This window comes from Nycticebus coucang, chromosome 2 (assembly GCF_027406575.1).
Source record: "Nycticebus coucang isolate mNycCou1 chromosome 2, mNycCou1.pri, whole genome shotgun sequence".
NCBI lineage: Eukaryota > Metazoa > Chordata > Mammalia > Primates > Lorisidae > Nycticebus > Nycticebus coucang.
Window position 1 is genome coordinate 12,731,116 of NC_069781.1, and position 20,122 is coordinate 12,751,237.

General features: G+C 42.0%; 1 protein-coding gene across 6 annotated transcripts in view; it reads left to right on the plus strand.

The window, feature by feature from the left end:
- NR6A1 (nuclear receptor subfamily 6 group A member 1) overlaps window positions 1-20,122 on the plus strand; it is a 275,618-nt gene that overhangs the window by 243,819 nt on the left and 11,677 nt on the right. For 4 of the 6 annotated variants that reach the window (XM_053562713.1, XM_053562734.1, XM_053562745.1 and 1 more), the window contains 3 exons: window positions 11,273-11,427; window positions 13,517-13,744; window positions 15,132-15,386. In XM_053562713.1, coding sequence (XP_053418688.1) covers window positions 11,273-11,427; window positions 13,517-13,744; window positions 15,132-15,386 — 638 coding nt within the window. The remainder of the gene's footprint in view (window positions 1-11,272; window positions 11,428-13,516; window positions 13,745-15,131; window positions 15,387-20,122) is intronic. The other 2 variants (XM_053562725.1, XM_053562754.1) reach the window with 1 other exon arrangement.

A 20,122-nucleotide genomic window follows, 5' to 3' on the forward strand; every position in this document is an offset into this window, starting at 1 on the left:
GGGGCAGGACTGAGTCAGAAGTGCTGCTTTAGTGAGCCTAAGATGCACCTGGCCCCCATGGCCCCCAAGGGATCAAAGCTGAGACAAAAGCAGGTGGGGCAACAGCACCAGCCCAGGGAGAGGCAGGTACTGAGATCTATGTGTGAGCTCTAACTGCACCCACCCCAACATAGAGGGTAGCAGAGACAGAGATGCTAGCTCCAGGCAGAGGAATAGGGCAGAGCTGAGTCAAAGTTTCTGTGAACTCAAACAGTGCCTGGCCCACAGGGGAATATAGCCAGTACAAAATGCAAATTCTGTGAGCGTATAAGTGGCAGCAACATCAATCAGGGGCGGGGCTGGAACTGAGTGAACCGCCCCAGCTTCCATTAAGCACCCAAGGTTGTCAGGCTTCAGCTCCCCCTGCCGGCTGGTGGCAGAGTGCAGCGGCCTGGCCAAGGGGACATAGATTACCCTGTGACTCAGGCAGGCGCAACCCCCTGGAGCATCTGCTCATTGGAGAGAACTGGGTCACAGCCCTGCGGGGTTACCAGTGACTGGGTGTAACCGAGGTGCAAAATGGGAAAGGAGGCATCAATCTTCCCGGACTAATTCATTTGCTGGGTAGGTCCTTCTGACTCCATGGAGCACCAGAGCGAGTCATACTTGAGCTTCCAGCAGACTCCTGCAATCTAATTGCTGGAGATCTTTTGAACTCTCCCACTTGAGACTGGGTGCTGACTGGGACAGTCACCCAAGGACTATCCAAAGTGGTACCCTGGGTGTGTGGTTGTGGGAAGGTTTGATTTTCCTTTTCCAGTTGTTGCCCATTGGGGGCGAGGTGACTTAGTTGCTGGTATTTCTCCACAGATGAGACTTCAACCCAGAGTTACTGATTCATTAGGATTGGACAGAGACCAGCTGAAAACAGGACAGAGCCACTTGGCCCCACCACACCAAGCAGGTCCCCAGTGTCTCAGGCCATAGCACTATATGGGTCCTTTGCAAAGCTCTAGGGGAAAAGGTACAGACACCAGTCGCAGGTCTTGGGCAAGGGGCTGGTTTATCACTACCCCAGGAGCCCCCAACCCAACTTCACCTTATCTGCTCATATAGCCAAACGGTGTAAAATAATCATGGGGCGGAATCCGCAGAAAAACTCCGGCAACATGGATAATCAGAGTAGATCAACTCCCCCAAGGAATGACATGGCAGACAAACCAGAAGATCCCATTCATAAACAAATGGCTGAGATGTCAGAAATTGAATTCAGAATTTGGATTGCAAATAAGATTAATAGAAAGGAGGTAAAGTTGGAATTAGAAATTCAAGGAGCATTTCAAAAGTTGTCTCAAGAATTCAATGAATTCAAAGACAAAATCACCAAAGATTTTGACACATTGAGACAAGAACTTGCAGCCCTCAACGATCTGAGAAATACAGTAGAATCCCTCAGTAACAGAATGGAGCAGGCAGAAGAAAGGATTTCTGACATTGAAGACAAAGATTTTGAACACTTCAAAATGCTCAAAGAAGAAGAGAAGTGAAGAGCAAAAATGGGTCATTCTCTCAGACAGCTCTGGGATAATTGGAAGAAAACTAATATTCATCTTATGGGAATTCCTGAAGGCAAAGAAGTTGCTTCAAAAGGCCCAGATGCTCTACTCCATGAGATAATCAAGGAGAACTTTCAAGACATGCCAAGAGATCCTGAAATTCAGATAGTAGACAGTTTCAGAACCCCAGCACAACTTAAATAAGACATCTCCTAGACACATTATAATTAACTTCCGCAAAGTTAATATGAAGGAGAAAATTCTGCAAGCAGCCAGACATAAGAATACCATAACCTACAAGGGGAAGAATATTTGAATGACTGCAGATCTCTCTCCTGAAACCTTTCAAGCTAGAAGAGGGTGGTCATCGACTTCTTATCTACTAAAACAAAATAACTTTCAACCCAGGATCCTGTATCCAGCTAATCTGAGTTTCATTTATGATGAAGAAATTAAATACTTTAATGACATTCACATGTTGAAGAAATTTGCCATTAATAAACCAGCTATCCCAGATATTCTCAAACCTATCCTCCATAATGACCAGCACGATTTTGAACCACGAAAGTAAACTCACTCAGAAATTTTTGATCAAATTTCAACTTCCACAGTGGTGAAAGGATTAAAAATGTCCACTGGACTTTCAAAAAACTCGATACCCAAAATTCTACCAGGCGTATCAATATTCTTAATTAATGTGAATGGCTTAAATTGTCATCTAAAGAGGCACAGGTTGGCTGACTGGATACAAAAACTCAGGCCAGATACCTGCTGCATACAAGAATCTCATCTTACCTTAAAAGACAAACATAGACTCAGGGTGAGGGGATGGTTGTCTATATTTTAGGCAAATGGAAATAAGAAAAAAGCAGGTGTTACAATTTTATTTGCAGATACACTAGCCTTTAAACCAACAAAATTAAGGAAGGATATGGATAGTCACTTCATATTTGTTAAGGGTAACACTCAATATGATGAGATTTCAATTATTAACATTTATGCAACCAACCAGAAGGAACCTGAGTTTATAAGAGAGACTCTAACAGACATGAGCAACTTGATTTCCTCTGGCACCATAATAGTCAGAGATTTTAACACTCCTTTGGCAATGTTGGATAGATCCTCCAATAGGAAACTCAGCAAAGAAATTTTAGACTTAAGTTTAACCATTCAACAGTCAGATTTAACAGACATCTACAGAACATTTTATCCTAACAAAACTGAATACACATTCTTCTCATCAGCCCATGGAACATCCTCCAAAATGGATCACATCTTAGGTCACAAGTCTAACCTCAGCAAATTTAAAAGAATAGAAATTATTTCTTGCATCTTCTTGGACCATCGTGGACTAAAAGTTGAACTCAGTAACAACAGGAATCTGCATACTCATACAAAACCATGGAAACTAAATAACCTTTTGCTGAATGATAGCTGGGTCATACATGAGATTAAGAAAGAAATTACCAAATTTTTGGAACAAAATTATAATGACATGAATTATCAGAATCTCTGGGATACCGCAAAGGCATGAAATTGAAAACAAAAGGATTGTACAACTGGTTGATAAATCAAAAAGTTGGTTTTTTGAAAAGGTCAATAAAATAGAAAAACTTTTGGCTAACCTAACCAGCAAAAAAAGAGTAAAATCAATAATTTCATCAATCAGTAATGGTAAAGACGAAATAACAACAGACCCCTCAGAAATTCAAAAAATCTTTAATGAATATTACAGGGAACTCTATTATCAGAAACACGAAAATCTGAAGGAAAAAGACTAATACTTGGAAGCACGCCACCTTCCTAGACTTAGCCAGAATGAAGTGGAAATATTGGACAGGCCTATACAAATTCTGAAATAGCATCAACTATACAAAATCTACCTAAAAAGAAAAGCCCAGGACCACATGGCTTCACATCAGAATTCTACCAAACCTTTAATGAGGAACTAGTACCTATATTACTTAACCTTTTCCAAAGTATAGAAAAAGAAGGAATACTACCCAACATATTCTATGAAGCAAACATCACCTTGATCCCCAAACCAGGAAAATACCCCAGAAAAGAAAATTATAGATCATTATCACTAATGAATATTGATGCAAAAATATTCAAGAAAATCCTAGCAAACAGAATCCAGCAACACATTAAACAAATTATACACCATGACCAAGTTTTATCCCAGGGTCTCAAGGCTGGTTCAATATACGTAAATCTATAAATTAATTCATCACATAAACAAACAGAAAAAAACAAAGACCATATGATTCTCTCAACTGATGCAGAAAATGCTTTTGATACTATCCAGCGTCCTTTCATGATCATTTCCACTCACATCAAGAATCAGGCAAGGTTGCCCATTGTCTCCACTTCTTTTTAACATTATAATAGAAGTCTTAGCCATTACAATTAGGCAAGGAAAGGTGATCAAGGGTATCTACATAGGGTCAGAGGAGATCAAACTTTCACTCTTGGCAGATGATGTGATTGTATATCTGGAAAACACCAGGAATTCTACTATAAAACTCTTAGAAGTGATCAAGGAATACAGCAGTATCTCAGGTTACAAAATCAACACTCATAAATCTTTAGCCTTTATATATACCAACAATAGTCAAACTGAAAAAACAGTCAAGGACGCTATTTCTTTCACAGTAATGCCAAAGAAGATGAAATATTTGGAAGTTTACCTAACACAGGACTTGAAAAATCTCGATAAAGAGAATTATGAAACCCTAAAAGAAATAGCTGAGGATGTTAACAAATGGAAAAACGTACCATCCTCATGGCTGGGAAGAATCAACATTGTTAAAATGTCCATACTCCTAAAGCAATACACAATTTTAATGCAATCCCTATTAAAGCTCCATTGTCATACTTTAAAGATCTCGAAGAAATAATACTTTGTTTTATATGGAATCAGAAAAAAACTCGAATAGCCAAGACATTACTTAGAAATAAAAACAAAGCAAGAGGAATCACACTACCAGATCTCAGACTATACTATAAATTGATAGTGATGATACTGGCTCAAAAACAGAGAGGTAGATGTATGGAACAGAATAGAGAATCAAGAGATGAAGACAGCTACTTACCATTATTTGATCTTTGATAAGCCAATTAAAAACATACAGTGGGGAAAAGATTCCCTATTTAACAAATGGTGCGGGGTGAACTGGCTGGTGGCCTGTAGTGCAGGGAAAACACTTGAAGAAATCGGCCTTGGCGAATATTTTATGAGGAGGACACCCCCCCCCCCCCGGCAATTGAAGCAACACCAAAAATACATACATTACTGGGATCTGATCAAACTAAAAAGCTTCTGTACAGCCAAGAACACAGTAAGTAAAGCAAGCAGACAGCCCTCAGAATGGGAGAAGATGTTTGCAGGTTACGTCTCCAACAAACGTTTAAAAACCAGAATCCACAGAGAACTCAAATGTATTAGCAAGAAAAGTACAAGTGGATCCCATCTCAGGGTAGGTAAGGGACTTGAAGAGAAATTTCTGAGAAGACAGGCCTACAGACACATGAAAAAATGCTCATCATCCTTAATCATCAAAGAAATGCAAATCAAAACCACTTTGAGATACCATCTAACTCCAGTAAGATTAGCCCACATCACAAAATCCCAAAACCAGAGATGTTGGCATGGATATGGAGAAAAGGGAACACTTCTGCACTGCCGGTGGGAATGCAAACTAATACGTTTCCTTTTGGAAAGATGTTTGGTGATCACTTAGGAATCTAAAAAGAGACCTGTTGTTCCTTCAATTCCTCTATTAGGTATATATCCCGAAGACCAAAAATCACTTTAGAACAAAAATGTTTGCACCAGAATGTTTATTGCAGCCCAATTCATAATTGCTAAGTCATGGAATTAGCCCAAGTGCCCATCAACCCATGAATGGATTAATAAATTGTAGTATATGCACACCACAATTATGCAGCCTTAAACAAAGGTGGAGACTTTACCTCTTTCATGTTTACATGGATGGAGCTGGAACATATTCTTCTTAGCACAGCATCTCAAGAATGGAAGAAAAAGTAGCCAGTGTATTCAGCCCTACTATGAAACCAAGTTAAACAGCTTTCATATGAAAGCTATAACCCAATTATAGCCCAAGAAGAAGGGGAAAGGGGAGAGAGAGGGGAGTGGAGTAGGGAGGCTGGGTGGAGGGAGGGTAATTGGTGGAACCATACCTATGGTGCATTTTACAAGGGTACATGTTGAATTTACTAAGTGTAGAATATAAATGTCTTAACACCATAGTAACTAAGAAATGCAGTGAAGGCTGTGTTAACCAGTTTGATGAAAATATTTCAAATGTGGGTGGCGCCTGTGGCTCAGTGAGTAGGGCGCCGGCCCCATATACCGAGGGTGGTGGGTTCAAACCCAGCCCCGGCCAAACTGCAACAAAAAAATAGCCGGGCGTTGTGGCGGGCGCCTGTAGTCCCAGCTACTCTGGAGGCTGAGGCAGGAGAATCGCCTAAGCCCAGGAGTTGGAGGTTGCTGTGAGCTGTGTGACGCCACGGCACTCTACCGAGGGCCATAAAGTGAAACTCTGTCTCTACAAAAAAAAAAAGAAAATATTTCAAATGTATATAAAACCAGCACATTGTACCCCATGATTGCATTAATGTACACAGCTATGATTGAATTAAAAAAGAAAACCAAGATGAATGTTTAAGGAATTACAAGGAGTTTGTTAAGTTGAGCTGGAACATTGGGCACAAGTAATGGGATGATAGGAGGTAAGGTAGATCCCTTGAGTGGGCTTCAGCTATCTCTGATTATAGTTCCTTAGTTAAAACCTTTGTGGGGTCATCCTATACCACAAGTTTTTTTTTTGTTTGTTTGTTTGTTTTGTAGAGACAGAGTCTCATCGTACTGCCCTCGGGTAGGGTGTCGTGGCGTCACACGGCTCACAGCAACCTCTAACTCTTGGGCTTCTGCGATTCTCTTGCCTCAGCCTCCTGAGCAGCTGCGACTACAGGCGCCCGCCACAATGCCCAGCTATTTTTTTGTTGCAGTTTGGCCAGGGCTGGGTTTGAACCCGCCACCCTTGGCATATGGGGCCGGCGCCCTACCCACTGAGCCACAGGTGCCGCCCCTATATCACAAGTTTTAACTTGCGGGAGATCTTATTTATGACCCATCAAGTGAATCCCTCAATACATGAGTAGATGCCTTAAGAATTATTGGTGTGGGGCAAATCCTGTGGCTCAAGGAGTAGGGAGCTGGCCCCGAATGCCGGAGGTGGCAGGTTCAAACCCGGCCCCAGCCAAAACTGCAAAAAAAAAAAAAAAGTTGCTGTGAACCAAGAGGCAGGCAGCCATTAAAAGATTTTAAGTAGAGGGAGGGACATACTTGTATTTGCATTTTAGAAAGATCATCCTAGCCGAGGAAATGGTTTCTGAGGAATAGAATGAGGATGAGTGAAAGTGAAGGAGAGTGAAAGCACCTAGATGGGTTTTGTAGAACTCCAAAACAAGAGATATATACATGGATGGAGCTGGAACATATTCTTCCAGATAGTAGTTTGAAGCAGAGCAGTGACAGTGTAGATTAAGGAGAGGGAATTTCAAATAGGTAAATTTAGCCGGGCGCAGTATAATCCCAGCACTCTGGGAGTCTGAAGAGGGAGAATTGCTTGAGCTCAGGAGTTTGAGACCTGCCTCAGTGAGAGTGAGACCCCCGACTCATAAAAAAAAAGAAAAACTCAGCCAGGCGCAGCGATAACCTGTAATCCCAGCAGCTTCCAGGGGCTGAGGCAGCAGGATGCCCACACCCCAAGTCTGAGGTTGCAGTGAGCTATGATGCCATGGCACTCTGCTCAGGGCATAGGGTGGGACTCTGGCTCAACAACAACAACAAAGCAAGGAAATAAAAAGAAAAAAATAAAAATAAAATGAGCAAGTAGGTAAATTTATAGGATTTAGCCAAGAAGGAATGAGAGACAAGAGTTGAGAGTTGTTTCCAGTCATATGCTAATGATGTATGGGAAATTTCCTGTCACATGGGCTTGGTATACAGTATACACTCAATCAGAGTGTGTGTGTGTGTGTGTGTGTGTGTGTGTGTGTGTGTGTGTGTGTGTGTGTGTGTGAGAGAGAGAGAGAGACTCTCAACTATCTTTATTCTTTTCTTTTTAGAAAAATCAAACATTTTTTATTCTTATTCAAATCATACATATCTCTAGTAAGTACATCTAATTCAGCCTGGACTAATAGCTTCTCTTTTTAGAAAAGTTCTGGTAAAAACCATGTAACATGAAGCCTACCTTTTTAACAAAAGTCCTGAGTCAGGATGTTACTTTGTCACCCAGGCTGGAATGCAGTGGTACCATCTTAGTTTACTGCAGCCTCAAACTCCTTGGCTCAAGCGACTATCCCACCTCAGCCTTCCAAGCAGCTAGGACTACAAGATATGCACTACAATGCCTGGCTAATTAAAAAAAATTTTTTTTGAGAGACCCGTTGTTCAGGCTGCTCTCGAACTTCTGGGCTCAAGTACTCCTCATGTCGCAGCCTCCCAAAGTGCTGGGATTATTAAGTGTGAGCCACCACACCAGCCCCTTAACACACTTTTAAGTAGACATGGAAGAGACAGTATATGCACATTGTTAACACAACAGATCTTTAGAACTTTTTCTTCTTACATGAGGTCTGACAGTTTTCATGAACTCATCCTAGAAAAAGTGCTACATGTCTCATTGCTGAATATCCCTTTGGAAAGCTATGCACCAATGTCAGCACCTAGTCTACCCATCAAAGCACTTTTGGAACTTTTTCTGGAATGGCCATCAGAGCTGTCATTGTATTACCCTTGATGTCCTGAATGTCATCAAAATGTCTTCCTTTCAAAATTTCCTTTATCTTCAGGTGAAGAAAAAAATCATTGGGGGCCAGATCAGTTAGTAAGGAGGGAGTTCCAATACAGTTATTTGTTTACTAGCTAAAAACTCCCTCACAGCCAGTGCTGGTTAGCTGGTGCATTGTTGTGATGCATGAGCCCATTTTGCATACACCTTTCTCATGCCAAGATTTTCAGTTAAGGTTTTCCCATTTCTCTATCAGTGTTTACTTGGTCTGTTATGCTTCTCACAGTCAGCTGATGATTTCGATGCATAGTTTGATGAATTTTTGCAGTGATGTATTTTTATTTGTTGTTGTTCCTATAGAAACCTGGGAGGACATTTTCTCCCAGCTCTGTCTGACTCAAACCCACATCCTTCTTTACTCTAGCAGCCCACGAGGGAACCCTGAGCTGCTTTGATCATAAATACAACATTAAGAACTTGAAGCCAGCTAACACACAGGACTTGGAGGGGAAACAAGAAACACTTAACTAATATATAAGTTGAGTGGTTGGTCTGAAATAACTTGGATTTACATATTAATCTAAAGGTGCTGTCTTTTTAAAGTCACAGGTAGCAAACAACTTTTCTCTTGGGGGGGTTCCTTATAATTCTGAACTCATTGTTCACAATTTATAAGACATGTGAAGACAAACTGTGCCATCAAACTGCATGACATTTACTGAGGCCCTGACCACAGAAGGCTCAGTGATGGTGGTGAGAGCAGGACCAGAGCTTGGAAGGCATGGAAGTAGTTGGGCTAAGTGAAAGGGGTCAGTTCTGGTGATGTAGCTTATTCTAGCTGGGAGCCAAATTTGGACTGCATCTGTCTCTTCCCTGTGAGTTCCATGGGACACTCGGCAATCACTGATGCACTCAACAGGGGACAAAATATATTGGGAGGGCTTGAACATGGGTTCAAATCTCATTTATCATTTCCTAGCTTGGTGCTGTTGTAAGTCTCTCCAGCTCTTTGTACCTTATTCCCCTTAGCACTCCCTCTTTTTTTTTTTTTTTTTTAATTAAATCATAGCTGTGTACATTAATGCAATCATGGGGTACAATGTGCTGGTTTAATATACAATTTGAAATATTTTCATCAAACTGGTTAATATAGCCTTCATGGCATTTTCTTAGTTATTGTGTTAAGACATTTATATTCTACATTTAGTAAATTTCACATGTACTCTTGTAAGATGCACCGTACGTGTGGTCCCACCAATTACCCTCCCTCCATCCATCCTTCCCCCCCCCCCCTCCTCTCTCCTCCCTCTCCCTTTTCCCCTTTCCTTTTCCTTAGTATTCTTTGGCTATAATTGGGTTATAACTTTCTCACCTCATTTTTTTGTGCTGAGTTTTAGCCAGTTAGGCCCCAACTTTGGGTTAGACACTTTATAGAAAAGATTTACTCACTTCCTGTATGAAGTAAACTTCTAGTTATTGTATGGTACAGTAACTAGAGCCCTGGTTTGAATACTGGATACTTTGGCCTTTTCCTCTAAGTCTTGCTCAGGTATCTGCATAAAGTATGATCCTAGGCAAATCAGTTCACTAGTGTGAACTGCAATTTCTTCTTTTATTCTGTAAGCTTAGGAATATCTTTCCAACTAAAACAATCCATATAAAGGTACATAATAGGTACTTAATAAATGAACATTTGTTTATTTCTTTTTTTTTTTTTTGTAGAGACAGAGTCTCACTGTACCGCCCTCGGGTAGAGTGCCATGGCGTCACACGGCTCACAGCAACCTCTTAACCCTTAGACTTACGCGATTCTCTTGCCTCAGCCTCCCGAGCAGCTGGGACTACAGGCGCCCGCCACAACGCCCGGCTATTTTTTGGTTGCAGTTTGGCCGGGGCTGGGTTTGAACCCGCCACCCTCGGCATATGGGGCTGGTGCCCTACTCACTGAGCCACAGGCGCCGCCCCATTTGTTTATTTCTTTAACATGCATTTACTGAGTACTTTTTTCTGGATTCTGTCATAGCCTTAGGTCTTGTAGAGGGTATTTTTATAATTTATCATCATAAATTCCATAAAAATAGCATTGCTATATATCAGCCCCTTTACTATATACAGTAGAACCTCTGTAAGTTAACCACCCAAGGCACTATAACAAATTGGTCAACATAAGGAACTAGGCCTGCTGTACTGATACATGTGGTGCATGTCCCATCTGTGAAAATTAGGTCAACTTAAGGAGATTATCAATGTAAGGAGATAGTCAACTATGGAGGTTTTACTGTATTTGATGTGTGTTAACTAATTTAATCCTCACAACAGTTCTCTGAGGTAGATACTATTCTGTCCACCATGTATATGAAGGAATCGAATAGTTAAGTGACTTGCCCCATGTTGTACAACTAGAAGTGATAGAAGCTAGATTTGAAAAAAGGTGATCTGGATCCAGAATTTCTACCCTCAACCACTATGTTGTTCTGCCTCTCCCCGAATACACAGAATTATGAGTTGGTAAAAGAAGAACCTAACCTGTCTAGTAGAAAGCTTCACAAAGGAGGTGACATTTGAATTGGGACTTAGGAGATTGTCATTGAGGAATGGTATTTCAGGTTTAGGAAAGACTAGACTCAAGGACAAAGAGGAGTGTTGAAGAACCTAGAGGCTTTGTGGCTTGAGAGTAGGATATTTGAACAAGAGGAAGGCCATGATGGGACATGGTCCTGGGAGGCAAGCAGACAAGCCATCCTAGGATTAGTGAGAGGCCTGGAGTATAGGAGTGAAGGAGAAGGAATTAGAGTTTCTCTCTGGATGGTACTGGGAATTCCCATGAGACTTCGTTAAGCTCTCAGTCGTGAAGCAGGAACAGAGGAGGTGTCCTGAACACCCAGTCTAACATGTATTAATTCCTTGTTTAAGATATCAGAAGAAGAAATTGAAAGGATCATGTCTGGGCAAGAGTTTGAAGAAGAGGCCAATCACTGGAGCAACCATGGTGACAGTGACCACAGTTCCCCTGGAAACAGAGCTTCGGAGAGCAACCAGCCCTCACCAGGCTCCACACTGTCCTCCAGGTGAGCTTTAAGGCAAACTCAGTGCTAGCTTCATTATCTAGGGACTCCCCAAAAGGGTCGACCCACAAGCTTCCCTACTGTTGTACTCTGGCTTCCTCAAGTTCTTGGGGCAGGGATCAAGATGATTCAAAACAGTGTTTCCCAGCCCGTCTTTTTGCTAAAGACCCTGAAAATGTCAGTGGTCTCTTCTGCGCACTAATATAGCTTTCTAGCACTTAGCTATAGCTTTATAGAATGCCCATACATTCTTCACCTAACAGAGTAACATTTTAAATGTAGTTCTTTTCCCTTATTTATTTTATCACTGAAATAAACCACATTGACAGTATTGAATTAAGTTATAATTTCTCTGCCTGACAGGCATCAATGTTTTTCACTTTGTAAATTTTAGGAAACTTTGAAGGGTTTTTAAGCCATTGACTCAAATTTGGTGCCATGAAAGAATACAACTTAGAACCCTTGGTTCAAGCATGGCATCTTTAGTTAGTTCTTAGGAGTGAAATAGAGCTCATCTACCAGACCAGGGAAGGTTTCCTTTTCCCAGAAACCTTTCTTTTTTTCCTCCAAAATATTTTATTTTAGTAATTATAAAATTAGCAAGAATATTTTAAGATATCATTATTTAATTGATATTAACAAGAAAACATTTGTACAGAGTTATGAACAAGTAATTCACTAAAAAGAAATATGACAAACAGTCTTACTAACAAAAAGAAATACAAATCTAAATGATCTAAATTTTGGCCTACCAAATTGGCAGAGTTTTTGGTGGTGGTAGTGTTTGTTTTAATGATAATATGCAGTTGGCTGTTAGATAAAATCAGTCATTTGCACCTCTTCAGGGAATGTAAACTAGTACAACCTTTCTTCAAAACTATGACAATGTACATCAAAAACTTTTCAAATGTACATACTTACCTTTTAGTTCAATAACTCTGTCTGAGAAGCATTCTCTTAAAGAAATCTGACTTAGGAGCAATATTTGTGCACAAAGATCATTATCAAAACATTATTAAAAATCAGCAACAACTTAGATGACTAAAATACCTAGAATTGGTTATGTAAGTCATAGTGTATTTATTGGATTAAATATTATGAAGCCACTAAATAATTAGATTTACAAGATGTTTTAATGACATGGAAAAACCATTATAGCATAATGTGTGCAATGGAAAATAAAATATAACATGTGTTTATAGTGTGTTCTCAATTGCCTAGAATATGCATGTACACTATACATGGAAAGAGATTTGCCAAACTTTGTTAATAGTGATTTTCCCTAGGACATGAAGCTTTCTTATAGGACAGAGGGTGACAGACTTTTTCTTTAAAAGCCAGATAGTACATATTTTTGACTTTACAGGCTAATAGTCTGGGTCTCAACTACTCAACTCTGCCTTTGTAGTGCAAAAGCAGCCACAGACCGTATGTAAACCAGTGAGCCTTGTATGTTCCAGTCAGCCTTCTTTTACTAAAGCAGATGGTGGGCTGGATTTGGCCAATAGGAGATACATACAGGTAAAAGCTAGAAGATTTTAAAATTAGACAGAGTGGCTAGATTTCTCCAAGAAAGGAGAGGAAGATAAGAATCTGCCTTCTCTTTAGATTTAATTATAACTTTTAATCCCATTGAGGTATTCCTTATTTAGTTCCTTCCTTTTATTATTTAAGGGATTGTTGCTACATGCCAAGTTTCTTGCTAAGTGCTGAATTTGTTTGTGGCCTAGCAAGGCACTTTGCCTTCTGCCTGCCTTAGATTTCCTAGCAGTAAAGTAATATAGACACCACTTTTGTCATCATTGTATCCATTAAAAACTCTCCATATTTATTCAACCAATATTTATTTAGGACCTACTCTGCCAGGCACTGAGTATCCAGTAGTGAGCCCCACATTCTTGCATCTGTACAGATCCTTGTCTCACAGATGAGAATTTAGTAGGGGAGACATGCAGGTAACAATTATGACCCCAGCTTGATGAAGACACAGACCTCGTGGCCAAAGAACACATAAGTCACATTCTGGCTCATTTCCTTTGAGTGAGCACCAGACTTGCCATGCCTCCACTTGACATAAAACTTTTCTCTCCAGTAGGTCTGTGGAACTAAATGGATTCATGGCATTCAGGGAACAGTACATGGGAATGTCTGTGCCTCCACATTATCAATACATACCACACCTTTTTAGCTATTCTGGCCACTCACCACTTCTGCCCCCACAAGCTCGCAGCCTGGATCCCCAGTCATACAGTCTTATTCACCAGCTGGTGTCAGCAGAGGACCTGGAGCCATTGGGCACACCCATGTTGATCGAAGACGGGTGAGTGAGCTCTGCCCTGCTTGGCCCCTCAAGCCTCAAAATTGTCCACTCCATACCCACCTGCATCCCTGGCTGCTGTACTATACTCCAACTTCACAGTGAGTAGGGAGGATAATGACTCAGCATCAAAAGATAAATATATGCTTCCGTCAGAAGACAAATATATGCTTCCAGTGGTCCCTTATTTTTTCATTAGGCATCTTTTCTCACAAAGTTGGGGTTACTTTTCAGTTACTATGGAATTGGGATTGAAGGACCTTTGTTGCTTCTTATGCATAGGTAAGCGAGGCCCTAAGATGAGTTTGAGTGCTTTGGTGTTAGAAATAAGCTGTAATTCTATGAATAATTGTGCATCAAGTCTAGGCTCCTGAACAAGGGGCTTAAGACCATAACTTGTTGTGGCCTGTCTGCACCCAAAGCCAGCATACCCTGGGTAACTTGGTGACATGTCACCACTTTAGGTACAGGCTTGTGGGTAGAAAGAATACTTTTAGTCTAGATAGGTAGTAATTCAGCCTTCAGGTGCACCCATTATTCCTCTGGCCTGGAGCTTACGCTGTTTGAATGTTGTCAAGCTTAGACCTTCCAGAAGATACTCTTAAGACAGGGATTCTCAACTTGTGAGTCACAACCCACAGGAACTATATTAAAGGGCCGCAGCATTAGGAGGATCGAGAACCACTGCTCTAAGATTTCTTAAGTTAGCCTCTGATTTCAGAAGATATTCAAATAGTCACCCACAAGAAGGCCACACAAAGCCTTTATAAATCTGGGTGTAGAGGTGTGAGGAAAAATCTGCCAAGGGGCCTTAAGAGGAAGCAAGCAAACTGAGTCTGTTTCAGAGAACCCCTTTATCCTAGAGCTGAGAAATGTCCTGCTCCTGCCATCTAGCTGTAGTTCAAAGAAAGTCTGAGCAACTGTGGTTCCTGAACTCACCACCAGAGGGTGCTGTTAGAGCAGGGAAAGCTGCTGAACTTGCTCAATTCCCTTTAGCCATCTGGCCCCAAGCTCATTTTTGTGCCAGTCCCATTATTGGGTAGGTACTAGATCCACCCCCTGGAGTTCTCATTGCCAAAACAAGGGCAAGAATCACTTGGATTTTCTCTAAAATGGAACATTAGAGGAAACCAATATTGAAAGTCATATTCCCTAATAATTGCACAGATTTCTAAGCCTCCTTTCTCCTCAGCAGCCTTTTCTCACCAGACCTACCTCTACAACCTTAGGCTTGCTGCTGGCCTCAGTCCTGCCCCTTTATCAGACCCTTGAACTGAATGGAACTGGAGATCCTTGAGCAAGGGACCCTTTGTGCCTTTAGCAGTATCCTCTCTGTATGCCCTCACCCTCTGGCTGATGGAAGTGACTTTCCCCTGTCCCTGCCCACCAGATATGCTGTGACACAGGCAGAGCTGTTTGCCCTACTTTGCCGCCTGGCCGACGAGCTCCTCTTTAGGCAGATTGCCTGGATCAAGAAACTGCCTTTCTTCTGTGAGCTCTCAATCAAGGATTACACGTGCCTCTTGAGCTCTACGTGGCAGGAACTAATCCTGCTATCCTCCCTCACCGTTTACAGCAAGCAGATCTTTGGGGAGCTGGCTGATGTCACTGCCAAGTACTCACCCTCTGATGAAGAGCTACACAGGTGAGGGCTCCTGGCGGGAGGAAATCCCAAGCAATCAAACCATTGTCATCTCTGCAAAGCAGGGTTGCCTGGCCCTCCAAAGAATGGGCATTAAACCACGCAGGCCCGGATTTGAATCCTCATTCTGCCACTGACCAGCTTTGTGACCTTGGCTAAATCTGTGATCCTCAGGTTCTAAATTTATGAAATGGAGTGATTAACAATACTTGCCCAACAGGGTAGTTGTGAGAAATAAGTATTATATAGTCAAGCTCAGCAGAGTGCTAAGCTGTTTTTATTACATCTAGATTCTGACATAGATCACGTATTTGGGAAAACAAAAATCTGAACTCAGCCTACAAGGCAAGAGGAGTTGACAATCCAAGAAAGAGACCTAGGAGTCCCTTGTATGCCAGTACTATGCTAGATCTTTTATACTGTCTTCTTTTGCACAGCCTCCATATCATTACTCCTGTTTTATAGATAAGAATACTGAAGCTCAGAGAGACCTGCCCCTGAGGTTTTTGGGTTTGCATTCAGAGCCTAGATTTGAGCTTCTGCCTGCCTGGCTACAAAGTGTAGTCTCTTTCACTGCATCTAAGATGCAGTAAGATAGTAAAAGGCCCTGAGACTTAAGAGACTGAACTGTTCTCTTTGCCATTTGGGGGGATAAACAAGTTTTATCCCAACCAGCCAGTGCCCTTATAATCTCTCTGTCCAGAATGGACCATCTTCCTCCTTGCTGCTCCATGGCCTGTCCCAGCACACTCTTTGCTCACTCACTTTGGAGACCCGGGGCACATGGTGACTATATTTTCTGACCAATAAATCAGGACAAATGGTCTATTGAGATAACTTTTCTGGCTTGTTAATTTATTCATATGAAAAGTCTCATAAAGCTTAATCCACATTTAGATAGACATTTCAATGAATCACTTTATTGACTAGTTTAAAATAATGAAAGTCATAGGATCCCAGGGCACCAAGAGGGAGGAAAGAAAAGGTGCCCCATCAGTGAAAGGGAGAGCAGGTGGACTACCGACCTCCAAACTTTTCTACACTGAGGTACGTCTCCCTATTGCCACCTACCTGATTGTGGCACAAAGACATTCAAGGCTAAGCTGGGAGCAACGCTCCAAGACTTTCAAGGGCCCTTCCCACAGCTGAGGGAGGAAGGAGTCTGGGTACTGACTCTCTCCTCTGGTTTTCTAGTATTCCTTTATTAATGATGCTTACTGGCTTGACAAAGTTTTGAACTTTGTCTGACACTTTGTCCTGTAAACAGAGCTATCTGATTTTGCAGATGACCCTTGTCTAGAGCCTTTAATTCATTGTTTCTATCAAATTCCTATCTCCTGCTCCATAACTCTGGGTCATAGAAGTGTTTAGATAGCAGTCAGCCAGCTCTGATTCTGTCTGGGTTTGCAGAGCTGGCCTGGAGAGCTCAGCTTCCCTGTTTGCCTTGATTTTAACAGTTTAGTCTGGGGCAGCCTGCAGAATCAGCTTTCTGGTTCCTCTCTCTGTAGCAGAATAGGTTTTCCTAGGCCCTCTGCAGTTAGACAGGGATGGACTATGCAGGGCTCTGTGTGGCTCTTGAGTTCATAATGTACCCCATCCCATTATAGCCAGACCCTTAAGCCCCAAGACTAAGACAGGGGCCAATAGCAGCTGAATTAATGAGGAAACTTTCCCTTTCTTGGTAGAAAGGCTCCTTACCAAGGAGGATCTAAAGCTGCACTGTCCAATTTAGTAGCCACTAGCTGCATGTGGATTTTTAAATTTAAGTTACAGTTAAGATTTTGGTTTCTCATTTGACTAGCCACATTTTGAGTGTTCGATAGCCACACATGGCTGGTATAGTGGCTGCAATACTGGATAGTGCAAATACAGATTGTTTCCATTGTCACAGAAAGTTTTATTGTATAATGCTAACTCTAGAACGGATGTTGCTGTTGAGCTCTCAAGTGGGTTCTAAGGACAAGAAATGAATTTGTTTTTAAGATTCTATATACTATAAAATCCATCAGTGGAAAAATGAGAGTTTAACTTCAACATGTTCTGATTCCATGGCCTTATACACATATCGAGTATCTGTTGTCTGTGTTTTGGAGGAGGAAGCTTGAACATAGATAATGGAGATGTGGTTTCTGATTCTGAGAGTCTATATTCTTGGTTTAGTGAATTGGGAGACAAATAGAAGCAGATAAAATATACAACTCATGGTTACATTCTTGGAGGTTGAGGAGCCTATGAAGAACTGTATAGCATGAACTAGGGAATGAGTGCCTCTACTTGCAGAATCAAGGAAGGCCTACCAGAGGAACAGATGCTGAGCTGTGCCTTGAAGAGGGGATTTTGTAGGTATATCATAGAGGACAAGAGGAAGGCAAGAGAAAAGACAAAATCCTATAGGTAAGATGTCCTGCGTAGTTGCCATGTATTGGGAACAAAAAGCAATCCTGTAGATTAGGATGTAAAGAGACTGTATCTGAGAGACATGGAAATGAGAGGAGAAATGACTGGAGAGAAAGATGAAGACAAGACATGAAGGTTCTCAAATGTCAATCTTAGGAGTTTGGATTTTATGGTGTCAATTGTATTATGTCATAGGAAGTTTTTAAGGGGAGGAGTTACATGGTCAGTTTGTGTATTAGATCTCTGTGGTTATAAAGCTCAGGATGAAAAAAATAAAAATAAAAATAAAAAAAGCTCAGGATGAATTGTTATGGACAGGACTAGAGCATGTCTTCCATAGCTCAGGTAAAAGAAAACAAGGCCTGGGCAAGGCAGCAGTGATTGTGGGACTAGAGAAGGCAACATAAAGCCAAGAGATGTCAAGAAGGTAAAGTCAGTGGGACTTAAGTGAGTAGAAAGAGTTGGGGATGACTGCTGGTGTCTTGGACTAGCCAGATGATTGAGTACCAATTCTCTTAGCCAAGATAAAGGAGCCTGGGAAGAATTAGAATGAACCTGTCTGAGTTTGGTTTGGGTGTCTGTGGAGTCTCAGATGCATGTAGACTGCCCAGGAGGTCATAGGAAATGGAAGTGCAAGAACCTCTGGAGTCAGGTCAATAACTGTAAAGCAGTACCCACTCTGCTAGAAACCCTGTGTGGAGTCTGTGATTGGGTGCAGCTCTTTCCTACCTTCCTGCTCCCATCTTGCTCCCACTCCCCCAGACTGCCTTTACTTTTTCACAACTCTTGAGTGCAAGTGAGTTCCTGCTGTCATGAAAAGGCTTTTCTCAGATGATACATGACCACCTCCTTTTCTTGTCTCCAATATTGAATCAAATTTATGGTATCCATATTCCTTAAGCAGATGGTGGTACTGGGTGAATTTGATTTAAAGCAGATTGTAGCACCAGCCAGTGACTGCTCCAGTCCCCAGTCAAGACTCCTTCACTCTGAGGAGAAGATACCTTGAGCTAGATGGGCTTTAATGGGCACTTCTGTGTTGTGAGCACTGACTCCAATTCTGCCAGATCTCTGGAAAGCTGCCTTCCAGCTTTCCTGCCTGGACCTTTTAACTGTAAGGCTTAGGAAACAAACTCTTTTATTTTTGCTGCAGTAATGGGAGTGATGATGCTATTAATAATGATAATGGCTAACAATTCTCGCATGTTATGCCAGATTCCATCTTAGGTGCTTTGCATGTTTTATTTAAGTCCTCGCCACCACCCTGTAAGATTGGCACTAGTATCATCCCTGTTCTAGAGATAAGGAGCATGAGGTTCAGAGAAGTAAAAACTTACGGCTACAAAGAGTTAAGAGTTAAGATCATCACCTGTCTGTTGTGCTCCGAATCCCCACTTTATACTAAATTCTCATTCTCCTAAAGCCTTCTCAAAAGGTATGACTTTCTGGAATTTGTCTTGGAACCACAGTCTTATTTTTCATCTTGGAGTCTTAGATGGGTGCTGAGATGGCAATTTCTCTAAGGTTGTGGTTAATGACTGCTCCTAGGAGTAGGTGCATTTAGGTGAATGGAAAAGAGACAACTAGGTCTCTTGGGCCCCTTAATGGGACATAACTTATGTAGTGTCAGCTTCAATTGCTGCCTGAATGGTCCAGTGGTTTGGGGGATCCTAGCAGGAATGTTTTCCTTGTCCTAACATGCTTATGTAATGGGAACCCAGAAGAAGAATGGGTGTGTTTGTCCAACTTTCTGGCTTTGAATGCTGATAATTTGTAGACAGGGAATACAGGGGCGTCAGAACCGTGGAGTGGGCAGATGTGGAGGAGGCACGGCTGCAGGAGAAAGCAGGCCCATGGAACAGAGAACAACTTTGTTTATCAAGGGGTGGGATGCGGGGTGTGGAGGAAAGCTTTGCAGTCAGGCTGTGGAGACTGAGTGGGGGCTGCTGGGCTGGCTGCCAGCACCCCCATCACTCCAAGGGGTCCATGATGGCTGCCTGTTATGGGGAACTGGGGAGGGAGAGCCATGCTTGTCCCTAAGAGAGAGGGCAGATCTGGGGCTGCGCAGGCCAGGCACTTGGGGACTCCTTTGTGTACCTCAGGTCAAGATTCAGCCAGGAACAGGTTTGGCACTGCTGGCCGGGGATCTGGCTGATAGCCACACACCTGCAGGTTCTGCTGTGCCGGAGTGAGCACTTTGGGCAAGAGGTTGCTGATTAAGGGACAAAGCATTATCTTTGCTTGCTACACTCCTCGGCCACCAGACAGATTCTGATACTGCTTTTCCCCTTGCATCCTCCTTTTTTTATGCTCTACCCTATGACATGCCCACCCCTGCAGGC